This window comes from Theropithecus gelada, chromosome 11, assembly GCF_003255815.1.
Source record: "Theropithecus gelada isolate Dixy chromosome 11, Tgel_1.0, whole genome shotgun sequence".
Lineage (NCBI taxonomy): Eukaryota > Metazoa > Chordata > Mammalia > Primates > Cercopithecidae > Theropithecus > Theropithecus gelada.
This window is the reverse complement of record NC_037679.1, coordinates 26,297,530-26,319,868: the sequence shown is the minus strand read 5'-3', so window position 1 is coordinate 26,319,868 and position 22,339 is coordinate 26,297,530. Positions and strand designations below refer to the sequence as shown.

General features: G+C 36.0%; 1 protein-coding gene across 4 annotated transcripts in view; it reads right to left on the bottom strand.

Annotated features, from left to right (window-relative positions):
• The window catches only part of CAND1 (cullin associated and neddylation dissociated 1), a 46,241-nt gene that overhangs the window by 5,661 nt on the left and 18,241 nt on the right, over positions 1-22,339 (bottom strand). For 3 of the 4 annotated variants that reach the window (XM_025401431.1, XM_025401432.1, XM_025401430.1), the window contains exons 4-12: positions 16,424-16,578; positions 14,171-14,294; positions 11,363-11,619; positions 11,173-11,278; positions 9,934-10,079; positions 6,439-6,731; positions 4,327-4,468; positions 2,471-3,964; positions 1,573-1,668 (exon numbers count right to left, since the gene is read on the bottom strand). In XM_025401431.1, the coding sequence (XP_025257216.1) occupies positions 1,573-1,668; positions 2,471-3,964; positions 4,327-4,468; positions 6,439-6,731; positions 9,934-10,079; positions 11,173-11,278; positions 11,363-11,619; positions 14,171-14,294; positions 16,424-16,578 (2,813 nt within the window). Of the gene's footprint in view, positions 1-1,572; positions 1,669-2,470; positions 3,965-4,326; positions 4,469-6,438; positions 6,732-9,933; positions 10,080-11,172; positions 11,279-11,362; positions 11,620-14,170; positions 14,295-16,423; positions 16,579-17,588; positions 17,699-22,339 lie in introns of all 4 variants that reach the window. The other variant, XM_025401434.1, reaches the window with a different exon arrangement.

Genomic DNA, 22,339 nt, shown 5'->3' with positions numbered 1-22,339 from the left:
AGACAATGTCTAGTACACACTAAGTATTCACATGTAGCTATTATTCATCATTATATGATCTCAACTCTATCATCAGCAATCTTTTAGAATACACAGGGAAATGCAGGAGAGGTAACAAAAGACTTGAATGCCAACTTGAAAAACCAGCAATTTGAAAATACGGGAGGAAAGAGAGACTTCAGATACTGCAGATTGGCAAACTCAATGTTGATATCCAAGAAAGTTCCAGCACTGACTTAAAAAAAAAACGTCTGAGAGATAGCGTGGTTTCAAAAACAATATAAATGTACCAAACTAACTTCCCCTTCCCTTTATTTGCATACTAAACTGGTAGATTAGAAGAATAATTACAATAGAGTATATATCTGCTTTCAGGAAAGCATCTAAAATATTGCTATTATGGACAAAATGGTGCCATGAACTAGCAATTTCAATTTTTAAAAAGTTTCCTAGGTGGTTCTGATGTTCAAACAGTCATGAATATCGAACTAGATCATAATTCAATTAGAATGCTAACTACCTGGTTGAGTAACTATATCAACAATGCATACTGGTTGACTGCTGTCAACATGGGAAGATATTTCTAGAGATATGGCATGGGCCTCTTCCTCTGTCCTGTTTTGCATAATACCAAAGTGCTCAATAAATATATCAAAGCAGAAAATGGGTGGGGGAAATGCCAGTAAGAAGTTTCTCATATAGACTTTAAATAATTTCTAGGCCCCAGCAATAGAACCTATTTGTGCCTCTGCCTTCCTTATTCTGAACTGGCAATCCCTTTCTATACAGCTCAAATTTTATATTGTGTTTTTTTTTTTCTTTCTGGCACACTGCAGAATGGCACAAAGCTACAAAGCTTCTTTGCCAAATCCCTCAGTCCTCCCGGATGGTTATCTCCATTATCCCGTCCTCAAGAAAGCAACAAACTAAATTCTGAGGGGTTTTTGGCTACTATCAAACTCTAGGAAAACCAATGATAAAAACAAAATGCACGGAGGTTATAAAAATCAGAAATAATCCCAAAAGCTAATTCTTGTCTTCACAGAAATAGAGAAAGCCCTAGTTTTTCTTGGGTTATCTCCTCTTAGTTCTTCTGCGAATTAGCTCTCCCCCACTTTATTTTTTATTCTTAGGTTATTTTGACCTTAAATATGGAAATCTCCATAGATCTCCTTCGGTGTTAGACGTAATAATTGAAATCTGAGGCCTTAATAGTTCAAATGAGACTCATTTACATCTAGGGAGAAACTTCAGACTGGCCACATAAATCTAGTACCTTTCTGCTCTATCCACTAAAGCTATCTTATCTTAAGTCACCCCAAAAACATGGTTATCAAGTATGTAGTTGACTCTAAAGACATGCTGGTATATTATAACTTCATTTATGTGTGCAAAATCATCTAGGAATAATTACAAACAATATAGGCAAATGCAATTTGTTAAAGTTATAAGATCATATCAATTTTATTTTAAACAATTATTTTAATTCCTTGATATTTCTAGTTACTAAATTCAAGAGTTTGAGAATTCTAAAATCCAAAAATCAGTATGTTTATCTTTGTTTCCACTTACCTATGCAGTTCTTTAACAGTGGATCAATAGGTTGTGGATGGTCAGAAATTGTAAATTTCACAGCTGTAACCACTGAGCTTCGGGCATATGATGAGCCTAGTTAAAAATAAATTGCAAGTCTATTGGTATGTAGTCCACTAAAACTCACGGACATCATTTTTAAACCACTTCAAATAATACCAGTGTCTTCAATTCCTTAGAATTTTCCTTGGCCAAGAAGGGTATTTTTTATTGCATGCATGAATCCAAAGGAGCCAAGTTTACTCACTTATGAGCATAAAACAAAATCCTGTTAGATTTCAAAAGAAACAATTCCTTCTGGGAAGGAGGGACCTGAAGCAGCAGTGGAGAATCTCACCCTCACAAAAGAGAACTAGCTAAATCCAAAACCGCTCAAAAATCTTCAAATTTTTTACTAAAAAAGAAAGCAATGCCTAAGAATGAATGGCTATTACTGCTATTAATGTTATTACCTTCTACTTGTTCTAATCAGGATGACACTGGTAAATCTGAAAACTCTTCCAGGATCTTTCATTCGAAAAAAGTACTTTCACCAATTTTATTTATTGTAACTAGTATCAGCAAGCTCTTTAGATTATGTTAATTCATGAGATACGTCTTTTCCACATTTTAACATAACATAGCAACATTAAAATGTAGTCATTATGAGGAATGAGAACACATTTAACCATTATCTAATTACCACTCTATCTTTTAAAACAACAAAATGTCATTTGAATATCACTCTATACTACAAAAGACAGGTTTTTTTTTCATCATATACTTAGCTTTTAGGTTTAAGAAAATATAGACATGGCTTAACTTCTTTATTAGGCATCTTTTAAGGCAACCAACTATCAACAAAAAATTTTTTAAGGAAGAAAATCTAGATACCTACCTGATATCAAGTACCCCTTAAGCCGTGGAAGGAGAGTTTCTGGATCAATTAGAGTGAGTTTTCCTAGACATTCAGCAACAACATTTCTGGTTCCTTCCTCTGCACACTCACAGTGCTTTAGTAATAAGGCCCAGATGTTTTCAACATATGGTTTAAGGCCCACCACTGATGCAGAGCTAATAATTTCCTTCAAGGAATGAAGTAAAAGATACTGCCTTTTGGGCTGACTGGTTATTTCTTGTAGGACAAATGGCAGATATTCAGGAAGGTTGCCCACACTAATGCTGCCTAATGCATAGGATGCAGCTGATTTGACTTCTTCACTAGGAGATGAGAAAGCTTCTAGTATTACAGATTTTAGTTCCAACTGTCCACTTAAGTCAATATGATGCCCAACTTCTCCAAGAGAAAGTAGAGCTAAGAGACGAATGGAATCTGTTGACCTTGAGTTCTTGACATCTTGAATAAACTGACCTACTACAGCTGGTCCCTCTTTAGGGCATGCTCGAGTAAGGGCAGCTACACATTTGGCAATGGAATAATAAGACTGCTTATGAGTAAGAGCTGTGCTCTGAGAGTAAACTGGACCAGTCAGCATGCGCAGCAAATCCATGTATCCTAAATTATTTGTTCCAGTGACAACCAGAGCTTGGAAAAAATCTAGCATGGCACTAAGAGCTCCCCCCTGCAATAAGGGTGATCTCACAAGTCCAATAAGTTCATTGAGAATGGATCCACTTATCTTTGAAAGGGAGGAGGGATACACTTTTGCCAAAGTGGTAAGAAAACTGATAGCCATTTGTGAAACATGCATATCACTTTCGCTGATAAGAGGTGGGAGCTCATCTAGAACTGCATCAATCATGGCAGCTGTCAAGCTGTCACTATAGTTTTTTATTAGAATATCAAGGGCAGAAAGAGTACCCAGTTTCAAAGCTCTCTGGTTTTTTCTAAGAAATGAAGCAAGGATAGGAACCCCTTCTCCCAGAACAGGCCTCAAATCTATCTTCAAAGGTGACCCAGCAATCAGTGTCAATGCCTTTACTGTAGTTAACCTGGTAATTTCATTCTTTAGTCTCTCCAAGAAAATCTGAAGTGTATTAGGCAAGTCAGAACCCAAATTGTCTCCAAGGTTGCAAATAATTTGTCCCATACAGGAAATAGCCCTTTCCTTGACTTCCTGATCAATGTCAGCTGCTTTTAATCTCTTAATGGTACAGGTAAATAGATCTTTGATATAAGGAGTTGCATCAAACGAGGAAGGCTGATCTAAAGGACGAATTACTTTGACAAGCTGTTGAGTAACAAGAAGTGCTTCAGATGTAATTTTGTAAAATGGGTCTCCAACACAAGCCACCACTGGAGGAACCAAAGCCTGAACGTGAGGATGGAAGACTTGAGGAGAATGGTTACAGAGGATTACGTATAGACATGACAAAGCATCAATCTTCAAATTCGATGAGCTTGATTTATCATTCAGTGAGAAAATGATTCCTAAAAAGCCAACAAAAAATCCAATCATTGCTGTGCAGACTTTTAAGAAAGAAAAATGAAATATCAACCCCTAGAGTACTGCTAATGTTCCCACTTCATTATATTATTTCTATAAGTAGAAATTTTCACCATCTATAATAAATACTACAGCCAAATATTTTAGGGTAAGACTTAACTTTTTATTTACAAATTTCTAACTTCAGGTATTCAAGATGGTTAGATTAAAAAGTTAGCTCTACGTGCATATTAAGTTGTCACAAATATTCCTTTAAAAGGAAATCATTATTTAAGCTTATTTAAATCCTAACAAAAAGGCTACGCCCTATAATAAGTCCCCAAAGAGATTTATGTTTCTTTCATACCTGGTACAAGTACAGGAATGTGTTGTGTTAGGGCTCCAGGTAATACATTTACTAGCTCAGTTAACATGTTAAAACAACACTGTCGGGTCTTCACACTTTTTTCTTTCATCTGTTTGTGCAGAGCTTTAACAATGTTGGGAACCTGCAATTATCATATACTCATTAGATGGTTCAGCTGTTGGTATTTCCTCAGTACACTTAACATGAATTACGGAGAATGAGGATAAAGGGAAGAGTTTATCTTTTTTTGTTAAATTCCTAATTCAACTATCTACTGCTATTGCTAACACTAACAAGATCAAGTTTGTTATATGTATTATATATGTTCTCTTATAACTCCATTTGCTTGATACTGATAAATTACGAAAAGCTATCATTTAGCTTTCAAGGGAGCAACAAAACAGTCTTCCCTACTTAATTTTTAATTGTGAAACATACATGACTATAAAGAAATTAATAGGCTGGGCGCAGTGGCTCACGCCTGTAATCCTAGCACTTTGGGAGGCTGAGGCAGGCAGATGACAAGGTCAAGAGATCAAGACCATCTTGGCCAACATGGTGAAACTCCGTCTCTATTAAAAATACAAAAATTAGCTGGGTGTGGTGGTGTGCACCTGTAGTCCCAGCTACTTGGGAGGCTGAGGCAGGGGAATCGCTTGAACCCAGGAGGCGGAGGTTGCAGTGAGCTGAGATAGCACCACTGCACTCCAGGCTGGCAACACAGCGAGACTCCACCTCAAAAAAAAAAAAAAAAAAAAAAGAAAAGAAATAAACAAATAATATTTTCAATAAAAAATTTAGGAGGTTAATTCATAAATGGTATTTTGAATGACAAAAGCACAGATAAAAGTCAAAGGAAACAAGATAAATTATGGAAAAGCAACCACTGAACAGGTCCTTTTCTTACTTTCCATTTGCTGTTACAAGGAATCAACCTCACTTCAAATGTAGCTACAAGCAGCAGGGCTATGATTAAAAGATATCTGCTCTAAACTTTCTAATGTTTGGTTAGTCAGTAAAACAAATAGGGTCTCTACTAACAAATCTTATGGATGCAAAGCTATAAACGGAGCTTCTAGAATACCTCAACAGCAAAGCAAGTAGAGATTAAAAATAAAAACAAAGCCAAGAAAAATCCCAACAACTACAAGGATACACACCATAATTACACAATGATCTAAGAACTAGACAAAACAAAAAAATTGTCTAACTTTCCATAGCATTGTCGAAATTCCTGGCAACTCTACTGAGCAATACCTGACTTCTACATACTCACTCACTCACATATATCCTCCATACACTTTATCTTATTTCCTTCTACAATTAATCTTCAACATTCACCTTTATGAGTAAGTTCACCACAAAAATGTATTTATTTGTACTACTTGAAAACAAGATAGAGACCATATGTGTGTCCCATCCTCTCCACTGGTTTAATCACTGTCAATATCTCTTTTGTAATCTATAAAAATTGATTTAGTATTTGTGCATCCCATAGGGCTGCTGTAGAGATTACATATAAGATAGGAGAATGCCTGGTATGTTATATTCAATAAATGGGAGCAATATAATAGCTCTAATGTTTAGGACCTTAGAAAAAAATGCCTTCAAGTGAAAAAAAAAAGTGTATTTTATTAGTAAGTATATATGTAGTAGGCACTACACTGAATGCTCTATACAGATCATCCAGTTCTCACAACCACAGGTAGGCATTTCTAAATACACTCTTATTACAAATAAGAAAAGTGAGGTTTAATAAAGTGACCAACTAACTTGCCCAAGATCACACACCTAAATTAGAAGTGAAGTCAGTTACGTGATCACAAGTAGTATGACTACACAGCTATAAGACATCTCTATTAACATCAAAGATAAAGACTACTTTACTGAATCTTAAAATTATTTAAATATTGTTTATCAAGTAAAACCAAGAATACTTCAATCAGAATAGTTTACAAGTAACATAATATGAACATGCATTAACTATATAAACATATCCCAGAACTTTCTGCTTCTCTATAGATATTCTGGAACTCACATTTCCATACAAAGACAATTTTAAAAGCATTGCATTTACTATCATGATTTTGTAAACTGTACTTTAAAACCCACCTGACTCTGAAGCATTGTTAAAGGTGTTTCTCCCTGTTCCATCGCATCAGGGTCACATAGCCAACTTTGTACAGGACGAGTTTGCTTCAAAAGAGAAAGGTATGCGTGAAAAACATCTGCCTTTACATTCTCTTCACGCTCTTTAAATCTGGATATTAGTGCAGGAGAGACGGTCTTGTAGAATTCTGGAAGCATTTCATGCCTTGTGCTAACTACAGCATCCAAGCACTTCGCAGCTGCACGTCTCACTTTCCAACTCATGTCATCATCATCACTGTATTCATCATCACTCCCTAAAGGGTAAGTTTTAATGTAAACAGGCTATTAATGACAAGAGAAGTATATTATTTTAAACAGAAAATGAATTGATATTTTTAAACAAATCAGTTAATCTAACTTTCCGGTAACATATACAGCAACAGGTAGGTTTCAATAGAACTGGAACTTGAACAAAGAGCTTGTTACTTCTATAAGTCTGCACATAAATTAAACTTAAAAAACAAACATAATTGTATTTTTAAACATTTTCTCATTTATTTTGTAATGAACTGTGCTTAGTTATAACACTTTAAAATCATCAATTAACACATTCAACTTCTTTAGAATATAAATATTTATAGTCATAAATTTCCCAGCTTTTGAAACAAAATTCAAAGAACTTACTTAACAGCATAGAATCAAGCAAACTATCAGGGAATTTCTAAGAAAAACCATGAAATGGATTTGAGGTAATAGAGTAGGTGATAAAATGAATGGTTACCAATCCCAAAACACTGTAGAACTAATTTTCTGGGAACAAAAAGAAGGTTGATATCAGCTTTGTGACTACAAGGCTTTTCACTCGACTTGTTGATAAGCTATGAGGAACAAACATGTATATTCTAAACCTTTCACAATTTTGTCTTAATGTACTTTAAAACAAAACTATTTTTGCTTAATTATAACAAGAAAATGCTGCAAACTTAACAGAGAACCATTTTTCCCCTAATGCTAAACCTTAAACATTCAAAGCAGAAGCACTAAGAATTGTATCTCACTTATCTATACTTGATAGATAACATGTGTGTGAAATCTCCAGCAACTCTTTCTTTCTAACACCATCAGGTTTAATTAGTTGGGTAATATGAAGTCAGAAAGGTGGCAGAAATACTAGCAGTTATCATGATAGTCTAAAATTATCTCACAATAATTTCGTGATTCTTAGACAAAACTATACATAGCCTTGAAATAACTGAGAGGAGTGATATCTTTTTACTGGCTTTTATTCCAATTAGCTTAGTGACAGTCAAAGGTAGCCAGCTAGGCCTTAGAAGATTCTACAATATATAATAAAATAATAAAATTTTCCAACTCAAAAGCTTAAAATTCACCTTAGCACATTATAGGAAAATACAACCAAATACCACTAAATGCGAGGCATTTGCTTATTTACCAATATCTATTTAAATAAAGTTAAAAGATACTGCCAAAATATACTATCAAGTTAAGAGCACGTAAAAGTTTTTTCCATGTCCATACACTATGAATTGCATCCCAGAAATATAAGCTTTATTAAAAACAAGATTATAAAAAATTAACATGTCCCAATTCACTAAAATTATGTTGATTTTATAAATCACAAAAACACCATGGTAGAAAGTCATTTAATGGGTATAATTCATATTAACTGATAAAGCAGGTGAAGTACCTGTTTGTTATACAGCGCACAAAAGACCAACATTCAAAACCTGGAATACACATTGCTACTGATTTTTTCAAAAGATATTCATATTAAAATATAAGCTAAGTTTTCCCTTCATTAATACAACCCATTTATTGATTGCCTGTGTGTCAGGCACTGTCCTAGGCACTGGAATAAAGCAGTCAATCAAGAGATTAAAATGTTGAACCTTCATGAAACTTACATTCTAATAGGTAGGAGACCATCAATTACAGTATGTCAGAAAGTAACTAAGTGTGATAAACAAAATAAAAACAACAAAATGAAAGAGTTCTGAGGTGGAAGACTACATGAGGGATGTGTGAAAAAGGAATCAGGTATGACTGCAAGATTTTTGGTCTGATCAACTAAGAAGAATGGAGGTACCATTCTGAGATGGAAAAGGCTAAAGAAGAACAGGTTAGGTGGGAGATGGGGAAGGGGTAGGGAAAAGATATTTTAGATATCCTAGCAGCAATATTAATTAAGCAGTTGCATATGAATCTGTATTCACAAGCGAGATCTGGATTAAAGATAGGATCTGGGTTGCCAGCATACTGATATTAAAGCCAGGAAACTAGATGAGATCAACAAATAAATCAAGAGTATAACAGGTAAGTTCAAGGACTGAGCCTTGGGATACTCTAAGTACAGTGGTCAGGGTGAAGAAGAAGAACCAGCATGGAAGATTGGAGTAATCAAAATGGTAAGACTACATCCAGGCTAGAATGGTATCCCAGAAGCTAAATAAAGAAATGTTGCTGAGACTGAGTAATACAATAGGCAGAGTCAAACATTTGCAATCTTGTGCATCACTGGAGGAGTGGATTCAAGAGAGAATGGAAAGAAAGAAACTGAACTGCACTGAGGAGTTCTGTTGCGGAGGAGAGAAACTAGGCAGCAGCTGCTTGAGGTGTATATGGTGTTAAGAAATTTTTTTGGTAGTTGTTTTTTAAAGATGGGTGAAATTACTCACTTAGGAAAGTTGTTACATAAATTCCTTCAAAGAATCAAACTAAACAGTATTCTCAAAAACAACAAAAAATCCACCAACCTGTTTACCTAGTAACTTACCAACTTAAATATTTGTTACTATGATTCTTCCAATATGAACAGAAACAACTGAACATGAGCAACCCCTATGTCCTTGAAGTGCTGCTACTCCTTTCCAGAGTAAATATCATAAATCATCATGTGATGGCATCAATCTTAGGAGCCTCAGAAACGTTGTAAGCTATTAATGAACGTTAAATGGGGCCTCAAACGGTATTAAGAATTTTTCCTGAACTATGAACAAACAAACTAATATTCTTTCAAACCAAGCTGCCCTAAATATGTATATCTACAGATTCAATTCTTTCTAAAACCTCGATTTATCTCCTTACAAAAATGCTTTGTAGAAAATTTGAATAGTACTTAAAACCAGAAATCATATATAGTTGCTAGCCAAGAGAAAACAAGTGGTAATGGTACTAGTTGTAAATATACAGATTTTTTTCTGTGTACTTAAAGAAATAAAATTGGGACATGGTGAGCAATTTTTGCTACATACTTTTCACTCACCTTATTGAGAACATTAATGAATGATTTTTAGACATGATTTTTTAATGTGTTGCATAACAGTTTAATACATAGATGCCCTCTAACTTAATCTGCTATTGTCAAATATTGAGATCATTTCCCTTTTCACTATTATAACTAAATAAAACAAACAGTACAATTTGCACTAAGAATCATCTCCATTTATAACACTGTCTTTCACAAAAATTTAAAAGATTCTATTTAATTTGAAATACCTTGATCATCGTCATCACCACCATCAGCATCCATTGCATTTTCATCTTCATCTTCATCATCATAATTATAATTTGGATCATAGGTAAGATATTTAAGACAAATATTTATAATGGTAGAAACATGAGGATATACTTCCTTAGGACATCTAAAGGCAAAAACAAAAGCTGCCTTGAAGAGCTGTACTTTTCTCCTTGATTCATTACCTGCCACAGTTTGCTTTATCACCAGCAATAACATAGGAGAGTAGTTCCCATACTATCTAGCACCAATGATTCTTGCTGTTTCTCTCCCATGGACTTACGATTTTAAAAGGTTTACCTTTCAAATTTTACTTATTTAATCAATTTTAAGATGAACTCCCTTAATCCCCATTTTAACTATGTTATGGTTAATGTGTGGCAGTATAGACAGAAATCGGTATATACTCAACATGTTATTAGAAAAACCAAACCCAGATGAATGTGCTCTTCAGTAACCAGGATTATTTGTGGAAACGCCAGTGCATATTCAATTAGGTTTGGTCTTCTAGTGATGTAATGAGAGGACAGAACATATAAATGCCCACAGGGCCAGCAAATAAAAGAATACTTTGTGTTTGTCAACTAAAGGAACAAAAATGAATCCAACAATTTCTGATTTTCATAATATGATATGATTAAAAGCCACTTCACAAAACCAGAAGTGTCAAGGGATAAATGCAGAAAACAACCAGTAAGGCCTCAAGACACCATGCTACTGCATTAGTCAAGAGCAAAAATTCTGTTACTTATCTTGTATTGCCTTCCAGTACACAAATATACAATTTTTACTAAGCTTTTAAAAAATATATTAGAATCAGTTTCCAAATTGAGAATCACTGACCTAGCTAAATGGATGTGACCTAAGAAATTGTTGAAAAGACAATTCACTATTTATTTCTGACAAATAATTTATCCTGCTGGGCTTTCAGTACAGACTACATTATTACACTGGCATTTCTTCCCTTCTAAAGTAAACCCAAAATAATTATAAATACCTTTCCCAAATTCTTTGAAGTCCTAACAATGACACGAAAAATTTTCAAAATAAATGTGATGACCACATTTTATAATAGCAAGATGACATTAATTTCAAATACTGTATTGTCTGTTATAACTGAAATCCAATAGGCCACTTCTCCTCACACACCTAATGTAGATCTTATGATTCTATTCTTAAGGAAAAGTTTTTTGTAAAAAATAGAGATCTTAAAAACTTACCTTCTTACAAATGATTCAAAGGCTTGAATACAGTACTCTCTCAATTCATCATCATCTACATTGCAAAATTTTACCACCAAAGGAATTATCTTCTCAAGGTATTCACCTAAGAAAAGCATAATAGTTCTTTAAAAACATGCATGAATGTTTTTAATTAAAGAAAAGTTTAAAACTTTTAAAGATTTCTTACCTATTCTATGACCAGCTTGCCTACTAATAGCAGCAATACATTGTATGTAGGTTCTTGTTGTTGACATAGAATCATTTTTGGACAACTCTGACAACAGATGTTCAATAAGATCTACAAAAACTATATTTCCACAGCTCATAACCAGATGGCCAAGAGCGATAATAGTTCTTTTCCTCACTGCAAGTCTAGGGCTGGTCAACTGGGGAAGCAGACAGGTCAGAATTGAAGGATGGAAATTAACAAGAAGTCCTCCTTGCCTTAAAATAAAATAAAAAAAGAAAGAAAACAACAAATGAATTCAAGATGCCTGGCCACTACTAAATGTCTGGCCTCTGACCTCAATGTAAATATTCAGAACACAAATTTAGTTGAGACTAATTCAAATTCAGAGTGAAAGGAAAATTAAATTCTTACTTTATCTAAAATGCAACTGAAACCTGAGCCAAGTGAATGCGGCATTGAAATTTACATTGCCAAACTGACTCCGGGAATCTAGACCTAAATCCCCAATTATAGGTTATCTAATCAATTGGCTTGGGAAAGTATTTTTTTTTTTTTTTTTTTTTTGAGACGGAGTCTCGCTCTGTCGCCCAGGCTGGAGTGCAGTGGCCGGATCTCAGCTCACTGCAAGCTCTGCCTCCCGGGTTCACGCCATTCTCCGGCCTCAGCCTCCCGAGTAGCTGGGACTACAGGCGCCCGCCACCTCGCCCGGCTAGTTTTTTGTATTTCTTAATAGAGACGGGGTTTCACCGTGTTAGCCAGGATGGTCTCGATCTCCTGACCTCGTGATCCGCCCGTCTCGGCCTCCCAAAGTGCTGGGATTACAGGCTTGAGCCACCGCGCCCGGCCTGGGAAAGTATTTTTTAAAAAAACAAAACAAGGCTAGGCATGATGGCTCACACCTGTAATCCCAGCACTTTGGGAGGCTGAGAAAGGCAGATTGCTTGAGCCCAGAAATTTGAGACCAGCCTGAGCAACATGGCAAAACCTCATCTCTACAAAAAACACAAAAATTAGCTGCGTATGGTGGTGCATCCCTGTAGTCCCAGCTGCTCAGGAGGCTGAAGTGGAAGGATCACCTGAGCCTGGTAAATTGAGGCTGCAATGAGTCATGATCATGCTAATGCACTCTAGCCTGGGCCAAAACCTGTCTCAAAACCAAACACAAACCACCACCACCAAAACCACACAATAATCTTGTCACTTTGTCCTTCCAAAATCTCTAAATGATTTTTTGTGCCAGGCACGGTGGCTCATGCCTATAATCCCAGCACTTTGGGAGGCCAAGGTGGGTGGATACCTTGAGGTTAGGCGTTCGAGACTACCCTGGCCAACAAGGTAAAACCCTGTCTCTACTAAAATTACAAAAATTAGCCAGGCGAGGTGGTGGGCATCTATAATCCCAGCTACTCAGGAAGCTGAGGCACAAGAATCACTTGAACCCAGGAGGCGGAGGTTGCAGTAAGCTGAGATCAAGGAACTGCACTCCAGCCTGGGTGAGTGAGACTCACTGGAGTGAGACTCCATCTCAAAAAAAAAAAAAAAGGTCTCTAAATGGTTTTCTGTATTCTGACTTTCTGTATTGCTTTTTTAAGCGGGGGATTCATAACACTAAAAAATTGAGCTTCTCTTGAGTTCTCCCTCTCCCTTATTGGCTTTCCTCTATATATAGTTTCATTGTTCCTGTTGTTCCAACACCCTTCTTCCAAAGCATCGCAAATATATAGTTCAATGAGTCACTACTACCCAAACCTATGCCAGAACAATCACTGTTCGTGATTAAATCACACATAGGACAAAAAGTCTGAATTTTCAGTTTATCAAATTAAACATAAATTCCTCATCCACCACGACATGACCCCAATTTATCAGAATGATTTCCTACTGCTTTTCTATTCATTCTATATTCTAGAAAACTAGAATACACTTCCCCATTCATATACTACTTAAGTATTCTACACCTGGGCACATCTAACTATTGAAGCGCTACCCATTCTTCAAAACCCAATTCAAATGCCACTTTCCATAAAAACAATTTTCTTGAATCCTTCCATTTTAAAACCCCAAACACACTATGCTCCCAGTTAGTCTTTAGTCCCATTCTGTCCTGTAGCCATTTGTGTTCTTATATCCTATCGTAAAATACAAGCTCTTTCAGTGCCAGGATGATAGCTCCTCACTTTATACACACACATCCACACACCCACATGAAGGCACTTGATTGTTTTTAAGTTGAAATGAATTTGCCACAAAAAACATACACACAAATAATGGTGGCCTATAATGATTATGAGAATCAGAAATTGACAGGTCCTTTAAGGTATTTTCTCCTAGGAGTTGCTTAGGTCTATGTTCTAACATCTGACTTCCAAAGGAAAGTGAAAAAGCAACAAATATATAAAAGCCAAGGTCCTCCCTCCCCTAAAATATGGACTATTAATATGGTTACTGAAGATTACCAGCATTCTTTTAACTGGAAAATCCACAACTACCAGCACATCTCCTTATCTAAATACATCACTGAATGCAAGAATATATAAGTAAAACAAAACATGAACTGTGCTAAAAAATTTAAAATCACAAGTTTTATTAAAGAACTATAAAATGTTTACTATACAATATTATATACTTATACATTAGTGTAATTAGCTTATTTCCCCCTCACTCCCAATCACACAAATTGATAAAAGTCACCATTTAAATATGAATAATTTTTCACTAAGTTTTATTGTATTTACTAGAAAGGGTTTTTAGTAAATCAATGTAGTATCTGTATTACAAGTAATGGAAATAAACAGGCACACTTACCTGCTCAGCATATCAGCCATAATATCCAAGGCTTCTAGCTGAACAGAGACATCTTCCTGTTTTGCTATTGCACTGGTAAGACGTCCAGTAATCTTTTTACATACATTAGCAGCTAATGCAGAGCCTGCATGAATAAGAAGGCAATAATAATTTCAAAGCAAGCATGTTGAATTCCCTCTTATATTCATGGTAGTTACCAAATATTTAACAACTCCACACTTGATCATGAGACACAAGAGACCAGGGCAGAAAAACACATCTCTCAAAACAGGCTGCTTTTCAATAAAATAACTTAATAGAAATAAACAAGAATTAGACCAAATCTTTAACAACTCCACACTTGATCATGAGACACAGGAGATCTGTGGCAGAAAAACACATCTTTCAGAACAGGCTGTTTTTCTATAATAACTTATTAGACATAAATGAGAATTAGGGATGACAACTTCATAAGGGGTAAAGGACACAGGGAAAATACAGATGTCAGCAGATTCTTTCTACTGGATACCAATAGATATTATAGATAACTAGTAATAGTAGATAGATAACTATTCTATCTACTGGATAATCTGTATGCATTGGTATGAATGCTAGCTATGGAGCCAGTAGTAGCTGCAGTGCTTGCACCCCTAAAGCTGCAAGGAGAGTTTTCTCTTTTTGAGTCTCTTCTAGTAGACTAGCCTTTTAAACTTCAGTGAAATAAAAAGCATATATTCTGAGCTCCAATGCTTAGCAGCTTCTTAAAAAAAAAAAATCAGCCGTAACTTTTAATAAGGTCCTTTCCAACTCAAATATTCCGTAACTTCATTATAAAGTAGAAACTTCATTCCAGGACTCATAAATCAGAATTGTTACTACTTAACATGTCGTTAGTGATGAGAGAAAAAAAAGAACAAGTCACTCTGAAAGAATCTGAATGGTTAAAAAAATTCTTACAAAAACCGGAAATTGGCTCAATGCAAACATATTTCAATGAGAGAAAAACAATTTAAAAATATATACATAGCTAATACAATTATAAATAACATACCTCTGAGTTGTTGAAATGTTTTACTGAAATAAGTAACTATTTAATAAGGGTAAAATAACACTGGTATGATACATTGAAGAAAGCACCCTTTTTGGATTAAAAGATAATGGTTTTGAATCTTTACCCAATTACTCACCCAACTTTGGGTGAATTAACCTAATCTCTCTGAATTTCAGTTCCCCCATCTACAAACTAGAAGGAATAGTAAGACCTCGTATATGATTGATGTTTAGACTAGTTTACGTATGCAGCCTTTAGCATGAAAACTAGCACAATGAATGATTTAAGTAAATGAGTGAAAATAACATACCCAGAGTACATTATTTATTCTTTTGATTTTTTTATTTTTATTTTTTGAGATGGAGTTTCGCTCTTGTTCCCCAGGCTGGAGTGCAATGGCACCATCTTGGCTCACCGCGACCTCTGCCTCCTGAGTTAAAGTGATTCTCCTGGCTCAGCCTCCCAAGTAGCTGGGATTATAGGCATGCACCACCACGCCCGGCTAATTTTGTATTTTTAGGAGAGATAATCTCACCTTTTGCAGATGAGACAATAACTCATCTCAAGATGATAAACTCATCAAAAGATGATAATCTCACCTTTTGCAGATGAGACAATAACTTTTAGCCTGCTAATTTTAGCAATAGTTTAGTAGTCAAGACCAATTCTAAAATTTATATTACCTACACATTTCTGTCAAAGGTCAAAAGCTAAATTAGTTGACAAATACATTAATCATAGTTTTAAATTTGTTTAATTACCAAGTAGCTGTAAAAGGCTCAGCTTTCATTAAAGCTACCAGTAAACTGAACTATTTCACAGTTACGTCTGAATGGTGTTAAATTTTACATAGCAAATATGACGCAAAGTGAAATTAATACTGGAAATAGATTTTGGTTATCTCTTCCCTCACTGCATAGGTTGGCATAATTCTAGTCTGCAGTCATGGTACACACAGTATAAAATCTTGCTCCAACATATAAAAATCCTTCACCAAAATACATACTACAAACAAGTTCAATCAAAATATTCCTTTACCAGTTAATTTACTTCTAAGAAAAATAAGGCTTCAAGCTTTAATTTTCTTAATTGTCCAAAGGGATTCCTACGAAGATCTGTAAGGACAGCCACCTCCCTCCCTCCTTGGCCAGAAGGGGAAAAAAAGGTGGGGAGAAATACCTCCACATAAAAACAAACAGGAAGAAAAATGTGCTCTTGCTTACCACTGGAAGCTGGAGGAAGTTCTCCAATTACTGTTTTAAGACCAATACTTGAAATGTCTCGAAGTTGTTCTTTATCAGAAAGCATGTTAGTGCAGAGGGTATCTACAATTGTCTCTACTTGGTATTCTTTCACTTTACTCACTAAAGGGCCAAGACTGTAATACAAAGAAGAAATTATTTTAAAAAATCTAGATAAGCACAAAAACAGGAAAATACATAAGTAGAAATGTTAACCTTTCTGCCTAGAACTTTCAAGATAAAGTATATACCATGTCTGTATCATAAATAGTATACAAATAACGACATAAGAAAATTGTGATTGGTTAAGATTTTTGCAGTTGGTTTCCACGTTTTTCTCATTGATTTCCATCCTCGTATCATGAAACCGAAGCTGCTTTCCATATCATACCCCATGTCATACCCCTAAAGCTAATTAGTTGACAAATACAGAGAAAACTTATTTCTTATTTTTTTAAGAGACAGGTTCTCACTGTTGTTCACACTGGCCTTGAACTCCTGGGTTCAAGCAATCCTCCCACTTCAGTCTCCTGAGTAACTAGGACTACAAGGACACACCACCATGACTGGCACAAAACCTTTTAATAATAAAAAGGTGAGACCGGATGCAGTGGCTCACACCTGTAATCCCAGCACTTTTGGAGGCCAAGGTGGGTGGATCACTTGAGGCCAGGAGTTCGAGACCAGCCTGGCCAACATAGTGAAACCCCATGCCTACTAAAAATACAAAAAAAAAAAAAAATTAGCTGGGCATGCTGGTATGTGCCTGTAGTCCCAGCTACTTGGGAAGCTGAGGCACAAGAATTGCTTAAACTCAGGAGGTGGAGGTTACAGTGAGCCGAGATTGCACCACTGCACTCTAGCCTGGGCCAGAGGAGACTCTGTCTCAATCAGTCAATCAATCAATCAATAGGTGAATTAGGAGTCTGCTCCTGACGAGAAGTTTTTCCTACAATGGAAGTTCCATCTAACATAAAGATTTAGCATCCCTCATCTAAAAATTCAAAACTCTTTGAGTGCCATGGTGGAAAATTCCACACCTGACCTCATGTGCTGGTCAGTCAAAGCTTTGTTTCATGCACAGAATTATTTTTTTCCATTCCTATCCTCAATGTACAGAATTACTAAAAATATCATATAAAATTACCTTCGGGCTATGTGTATAAGAGATATATATGAAACATAAATGAATTTCATGTTTAGACTTGGGTTCCATCCCCAAGTTATCTCATTTTGTATATGCAAATATTCCAAAATCTGGAAAAATACAAAATATGAAACACACTCTGGTCACAAGCATTTCAGATAAAGGACACTAAATCTGCATCACTTTGCCAACTTTGACCCTTTCTTCCTATCACCAAACACCACCTCATGAACCAAAAGAATTTCCACTGCCCTTGAATCTTAATTTATAAAACAATGTGCCTTTTATATTCTTGTCTAAATGTTAAAAGCAAAAAGTAACTGGTTGTAAAGATGAAAACAAGTGAATACTACACTACCCTGTGCTCCCAAAGCACCTTGCATATACTTTTCTCATTACTATTATGGATGTTGTTACAAGTTTGCATTATGTTCACCAATTGAACCACTTCTTGAGGATGGAGGAAAGTCCTTCTTTTGTGTTCTTCTCATAGATTTTAGTAGTAAGTTTGGTACATGAGTATCATTAAGACAGCAGCTCCCAACAATTTTGGCAGCAGGGACCGATTTTGTGGAAGACAATTTCCACGGATTTGCAGAGGAGGCGGTTTCAGGATGAACTGTTCGACCTCGGATCATCAGGCATTAGATTCTCATAAGGAGCCCGCAACCTAGATCCCCTGCATGCACAGTTTACAACAGGGTTCGTGCTCCTATAAGAATTGAATTCCACCGCTGATCCGACAGGAGGCAAAGCTCAGGCAGTAAGGCTGGCTCACCCTCTGCTCTCCTCCTGCTGTGCAGCCCAGTTCCCAACAGGCCAAGGATCTGTATGGGTCCATGGCCCAGGGTTTAAGGATCCCTATATTAAGAAGTCACTGTATTCAAAATTATTGAATAACAAAGACAGTATGGCCCCCTATCTTCAAAAACTTAACCATCTGGTTGATGAACTATGGAACTCACATAACTATTTATGAAATAAAGAAGGCATTCACTACCCTGTCATGATTAAAAACAAATTTAAAAAAAACCTTTTAAATGCAATGTCAGCATTTACAGGGTAAAAGACTGAACATTAACAGTCAGATTTTTAGGTATTAATTTTTTTTTTTTTTTTTTTGAGAGACAGTCTTGCTCTGTCGCCAGGCTGGAATGCAGTGGTGTGATGTTGGCACACTGTGACCTCAGCCTCCGAGGTTCAAGCGATTCTCATGCCTCAGCCTCCCAAGTAGCTGGGACTACAGGTGTATACCAACATGCCCCATTAATTTCTGTATTTTCAGTAGAGACGGGGTTTCACCATGTTGACTAGGCTGGTCTTGAACTCCTGACCTCAAGTGATCCACCTGCCGTGGCCTCCCAAAGTGCTGGGATTACAGGCATAAGCCACCATGCCAGGCTGGTACTGAGCTTTCATGAGGTAGTTAGAAAAGAAGAGCATTTCAAATGAGGAAACAAGCTCTTGTAAAGACCAGAAACGAAAACAAGTAGAATGTATATTGAAAGAAATTAGGAGTAAAAAGAACTGCTTGATACAAAAGGCAGATGGAAAACACCATAGGAAAAGTAATCGCCTATGATATTATAGAGAACTCTTAAAGTCTGGTCAATGACTTTAAATGTGATAAAATTGGAAGCCAACACATTTTTTGAAGCATAAGTGACATCATGAAAATTTAATTTGATAAATGCTCAGATCAGTGTCTCAAATAGATGCTCAATTGATGACTGCTGACTGCTTGACCAGAGAAGTAGAAGGCAGGGCAATTTGGTGATTTAAACGATAAAAATAAAAAAACTGAAAGGTTAAATACAGCCTAATCCAAAATGAAGGCAGTGCTAACGGAAACATGGCAGATACACGAAGAGACCAAATATAAAACAATAAAAATTGGAAGCGGAGTTAAAAGGAACTCAAAAAATGAATTTAAAGAGTTCTAGCTTTCAGCAGAATAGTGGCGAGTCACGACTGTAATCCCAGTACTTTGGGAGACTGAGGCAAGTGGGCTCCTTGAGCTTGCCCAGCCTGGGCAACAAGGCAAAACCCCATCTCTACCAAAAATACTAAAATTAGCTGGTTGTGGTGGCATACACCTGTGGTCCCAGCTACTAGGGAGGCTGAGGTGAGGATCACTGGAACCTAGTAAGTCAAGGCTGCAGTGAGCTGTGATCACAGCACTGCACTCTCACCTGGGTGACAGGGTGAGACCCTGCCTTAAAAAAAGACAATGTTATTATCAGTTAGCTGGACATGGTAGTGCATGCCTGTAATCCCAGCTACTCGGGAGGCTGAGGCAGGAGAATCACTTGAAACCAGGAGGCAGAGGTTGTGGTGAGCTGAGATTGCACCACTGCACTCCAGCATAGGCAACAAGAGCAAAACTCCATCTCAAACAAATAAAATAAAATAAAAATCATAAAAAAATTGAAATGCTGTATTTAAAAACAATAAAAAATAAAGGGCAGTAATTATAAAACTGAATAAAAGAAAAAACAAGACTTAACTACCTGCTATCTACAAAAAACAATTTTAAAAAAACAGATAAAACAAGAAATAAAAAAGATACATATGCACAAAAACCAATCTTGAAACAAATGGGAGTGGCTATATAACTAACATTAGTGAAAATATATTTCAAGGTAAGGTGTATTACCAGAGATAGAGAGAAATGTCTTATACTCATAAAAGGGTCATACATCAAGAAGACATCACTATTATAAATGTGTATGTACCTAGTCATTGACAAAGACTCTGACCAAACTTTACTAAGCCACATCTGAGCACTCTTCTCAACAAGCAGTTCTTGACCCTGGGCCCCTGTCCTTGCCAGGCCTACCCCAATTGTAGCGAGAATATCACCACCCTTGATGTTTGTTTTTATGTAATGTTCCATCTCTGACTATTTCCGCTTTTTGGCTATAAATTTCCACTTTCGTAGTATTTGAAGTTGAGACCAATCTCTCTCTCCTATTGTAATAGTCTTTACACCTATCACAATAGTCCTGATTAAAGTATTTCTTACTGTTTAAACAAATGTCAGAACAATTCTGTCTTTAATATTATACAGTTTTAAAATCATCCTTCTCAACAGTCAACAGATCAACTAAACAAAAAAATCAGAAAGGACAGCCGGGCGTGGTGGCTTATGCCTAAAATACCAGCTCTTTGGGAGGCCGAGGTGGGTAGAGTACTTGAGGTCAGGAGTTCGAGACCAGCCAGGCCAACATGGTGAAACCCTATCTCTACTAAAAATACAAAAATTAGCTGAGTGTGATGGTGTGCGTCTGTAACCCCAGTTACTTGGGAGGCTGAGGCAGTCTGAGAATCGCATGAACCTGGGCAGTGGAGGTTGCAGTGAGCAAAGATCATACCACTGCACTCCAGCCTGGGTGACAGACTGGAGTCTAAATAATAATAATAATAATAATCATCTGAACACTATCAAATACCTTGACCTGACACTTATAAAACACTTTACCCAACAACTGCAGAATATACTTTCAAGCATATATAGAACATTTGCCACGACCTACCATTTGGTACACCACAAAACAAATCTCAATAAATGTTAAAAGAAAGTACCCTGACCACAGTAGAATTAAATTATAAACCTGTAAAAAAATAACCTCCAAATTATTTGGAAACTGCTTCTAAATAACCAATGGATTAAAAAAAATTACATCAAAAATTAAAAATATTTCAAACTGAATGATAATGAATATACCAAAATTTGTAGGATGTAGCTAAAGACAAACTAAGAGGAAAATATATACCTTTATACATTTAAATTAGAAAGAAAGCCATTAGGAAAGCAATAATCACAGAAGAAATCAATGAAACAGACAACAAACAGACAAAATTAATAAACCTACAAGTCAGGTCTTTAATTAAGATTAGTAAACCTGGTAAGTTCCTGATTTGATTCAATTAATTGATGATTAAAAAAAAAGGAACACAAATTATCAAAATCAGGATTGAAAGAAAGGGATATTCACTGATGACATGATTGTTTAGGTAGAAAATCCTGAGGACTCAGCAAAAACGACTTTAACAAGTATGAGATACTATGGTTTATGGTTTATGTATTATTGTTAATACATGAATTCTTCTCAAACACTCCTAAAGCTTCAACACAATTTTAATCAAAATTTAAGCAAGCTTACTTTTAAGAACACAAGTTGACAACTCTAAAATTTACATGGAAATATAAAGGACCTAAAAAAACGAAACTACTCTTGAAAAACGAAGAATGAAGCCAGAGAACTTAAACTACCTTTTACTTTACATTTACTATCTACACCCATGTTTCTCAACAGGACAATTTTTGCTCTCCAAGAGACATGTGGCAATGCCTGGAGACATCTGTGATTGTCACAACTGGGAGAGGTGGGAATGCTATCAGCAAATACTGAGTAAAGGCCAGGGATGCTGCTAAACACTCTACAGTACACAGCATACATAGCTTCCAACAACAAAAAAGAATTACCTGGCCCAAAGAGTCAGTAATGCCAAAGCTGATAAACCCTGAGCTAAAATGAATGCAAGTGTTGTACTGGTATAAGTATAGACAAATAAACCAATGGAACAAAACAGCATCTATAAATAGACCCACACTTTTATAGTCAATTGATTTTTTGACAATGATGCCAAAGTAATTCAGTAGGGAAGGAAGGTCTTTTCAATAAATGGTGCTGCATCAACTGGATATCCATTTAGAGAAAAAAAGAAAACGTTAATTCCTACTTCAT